General features: G+C 38.6%; 1 protein-coding gene across 1 annotated transcript in view; it reads right to left on the bottom strand.

Moving 5' to 3' along the window:
- The window catches only part of LOC119410920 (extracellular calcium-sensing receptor-like), an 11,510-nt gene extending 10,073 nt beyond the window's left edge, over positions 1–1,437 (bottom strand). Inside the window, exons 1-4 of the mRNA XM_037677841.1 lie at positions 1,196–1,437; positions 795–1,089; positions 601–687; positions 118–387 (exon numbers count right to left, since the gene is read on the bottom strand). Coding sequence (XP_037533769.1) covers positions 118–387; positions 601–687; positions 795–1,089; positions 1,196–1,437 — 894 coding nt within the window. The remainder of the gene's footprint in view (positions 1–117; positions 388–600; positions 688–794; positions 1,090–1,195) is intronic.
- Positions 1,438–3,660: the final 2,223 nt, after the last annotated feature.

Below are 3,660 nucleotides of genomic sequence, written 5' to 3'. Positions count from 1 at the left end.
GATAGATAGATAGATAGATAGATAGATAGATAGATAGATAGATAGATGCATACATACATACATACAGACATACATACATACATACATACATACATACATACATACATACAGACGTACCTCTTCTACCAGTTGAATCATGTGGATCTGGTGTGCAAATACAATTAGAACTCGAGCTGTAGATTTCTTTATCACTTCAACAATTCTTGTTAGCTCAAGTGGGTTTTCGCCCCAAGGCAAAATCTCTAAATATGCCAGACAGCCTAATCCAGATTGGGTCAACACAGATTGAAAGGACTGGGCAACATGAAGTCCATAGTCATCATCGCTGACAAGCAGTCCAGCCCACATCCAACCAAAGTGTTTTAAAACTTGAATCATGGCATGCACCTACATAGGTCGATTATAGAAAATACAATTATTATTTTGTGTGTGTGTGTTTGTTTAAAAATTTCTTTTGACAACATAGTTCCATTGTCCTATTAAATCCGGGCAGAATATACGCATCGGTTTACATTTTGATGGGAGGGACTTTGTGGACAGGCACATTTTAGTTCAATATAAAAAGTTCTTAAAAACGAACAAACAAAACGGGAGTCTCACCTGGAAGGCATCATTAGGGATCGTTCTAAAAAAAGATGGAAACCTTTGGCGATCAGTCAAACAGGAGCATGTTGCAAAGTAACTCACCTGTAGAGAAAAAATACACATAAACATCTTCATCAAAGAGTTGCTGGATACAGTTTTACAACAACACTTTGTTATATTTCTGCAGTAGAAATAGAGAGGACACTTACAATGGGCAGTCTGAACAAACCCAATACATCAGAGGTGGCGATAGAAAATGTTGAGAAGGAATCACCCACAATCCCCAGGACTGGAGGGCTGCCCAAACATGTCTTCTGAGGAAGAAACTGTTCCTCTTGACCACTGGCCAGTGATAATGCAGCACTGAATCCAATTACTAAAGTGGCACAATTATCATGAAGACTATATCCAAGGGTCACATTAGGAAGCAGATTAGGGTCCTTGTTGATTTCCTCAATAGCAAATGCCATGGTCATGGCATGTCTGAACCCTGGTGGGTCAAAGCTTTAACACAAAATGGAACAATTAAACATTACAATTTGTCACAAAGTAAAAACAAGCTGCACTGAATTATCCATGCCTCTGATAATTTCATCAATGTGACACTTACCCTTGGCAGATGTGCTTATTTGGTTCCGAGGTAAACGTTAGCTCTGGGAAGACAGAGGTGTAGTGGACTTCAAACAGCCCGCCTAAAACTACATCACCAGGTTTGTGCATACTGTTAAAATGAAACTGTCTTCTCAGTTTGCAAGATGCAAAAACAGGAGAAAGTAGTGAAAAGTTAGCAAAGGAATATAACAATATTGAACAGTTATATAAAGACAAAGACGATTGGGGAAACACCCCCATAACTGCATGTCCTCGTTATGACACTGCTTCTAATTTTGCTGAGTGGTCATTTTATAAGTGTTGACATTTCCTACAAATTGTGTCATCATAGTTGGGGAGGGCATAGGGAATGAACTCTAAAGACACTGAAGGTTCTTTTTTTTTTTAAACTGATACGTGTTTTTAATATTCACTGAAATTGTTCCCTAATGTTAAAGCAAGAGCCTTTTTTCTCATTGTTTTCTTCAAGCACAATAAATATAATCGATTGGATGCAAATTATTTTTAGTGCCTACATAACAGTTTACCTGCATTTCATATTGAGAGCTAACTTTAAAATCCAAGGCTTTTAGGAACACATTACTTGTATTTATTGACACTAGTGATTGCATTCAAATTACATTGCATCATCAGTATCTTACAAATTGATTATTGATCACTCAATTTAAAAACAAAAACAAAACTTCTATTGATTAAAGCAGATTTGTCACAATAATGACCAAACCTCTTGAAGAGGTCAATCATTCAATTCAACGTCCACCTTAGTGGTGCCAATTGTCAGTGATGCACTTGCTGTTGTGAGAGTGTCTCCAGCATGTCCCAGGAACAGCCTCAGAGATCTCTGTCCAACAAGTAAGATACTGCACAGAACCCTTTGGTGTAGGTTTACAATGTCCCATGTGGAAAATGGAGATCTGAGAGCTTGTATATTTCTTCTTCTTTTGGCTGTTCCCGTTTCAGGGATCATCACCGCAAATCATTCTCTTCCATCTCACCCTGTCTTCTGCGTCCTCTGTCCTCACTACAACTACCTCCAGGTCCTGTCTCCTCTTTGGCCTTCCTCTGTCTTTTTCCTAGTCCTTTGTTTATTGCAGGTGTTTGGTTCCAAGCCCCACATCCCCCCGTAAGTGAAATTCCACGAAGTAGCGATGTTATATATATATATATATATATATATATATATATATATATATATATAGGCTTTAGAAACCCTTCCCACACTCTTGCAATGTTCTAAACTCTTAAACCTACTAATTTTAACAACATACATATATGTACAGTAGCTTTTAAATTGTACTTACTAGTGTGTCCACATTTGCTGGTTGAAAGACAATAAGAACTGGCTGTGGACGAGATGAATCGACGGATCTTGAGCTGCGCTCGTTCGCTGAGGGCTGAGTCTTCATCTGCCGGTTAAAAGACATTAAAAACATGGTCATGGGCAAGAAGGAGCGCCGGACCTTTGGCGCGCATCCCCGCTTGGAAGCTCTCGTGTGCTGGCTAGAATTTTCTGGGTTAACCGCTGAGTCTGGGCATCCAGTTTTGTGCAGCCAATCAGTGCTCGGGTTTTGTAAAGTTTAATTTTCTTAAATGAACTTGTCCAAGTGACATGATTAAAACCTTATGTTTGAAAAGTCAAACATGCCATGACTTTGCTTTCTGGTTGGCAGAAAGCAGCGTCCGGAACATTGTTGCCAGGTAAGAAATGTAGGATTATCGTACTAGAGACATAAAATTATCGTATTTTGAGGGAAATTATCGTACACCGGTCATAACCAAAATAACAAATCTATTGATGCACTATAGTAGTGATGGGGCCGCTTCCAGACTGGCTCTGTTTCTTCTATTTTTCTTTTCTTCACTCATGGGGCGGGCGCAGCGGATTATCAGCCAATCATGGCCGTTGTTCTGAGGCAAATGCAAACACGACACTTGTAGGTAACATTTAGATTTGTTTGCGGACACAGATGCCTTCAGGGTTCACAAAAAAACTCAGACAGACAGTTGCGACAGGCTTATGACAACCGATTACAACCACACATTCACGGAATGATCAAATTATCGTATATTTGGCCTTTTTTGGGATTATTGATCGTACATCGTACAGAGGGCAAAATTGTCATACAAATACGATAATTATTGTACACCTGGCAACACTGGTCTGGAAGCACTACAATACAGCAATGCATGACTTATGGGCAATGTAGTTCTTATGAGTTAAAGAAAACTACAAAATGGCAATGCCTGTCTGAATTCATTATTTTTAAAACTTTTTCCCAACCACGTGAGTACAATAATATTAATGTAAAGTTGACAATCATGTGTCCTGTATGGTACTTTACAATTTAAAAAAGAAAATATATTAATGTGCATGGACAAGCTGCGATATAGCGAGTCCGCGGAAGTCGAACCGCAAAGTAGCGAGGAATTACTATATATATATATATATATATATATATATAT

The sequence above is a fragment of the Nematolebias whitei genome, chromosome 6 (genome assembly GCF_014905685.2).
Source record: "Nematolebias whitei isolate Nwh7 chromosome 6, NemWhi1, whole genome shotgun sequence".
NCBI classification, from domain to species: Eukaryota; Metazoa; Chordata; class Actinopteri; order Cyprinodontiformes; family Rivulidae; genus Nematolebias; species Nematolebias whitei.
The sequence above is the reverse complement of the archived record's forward strand: the minus strand, read 5'-3'. Positions and strand labels throughout refer to the sequence as shown.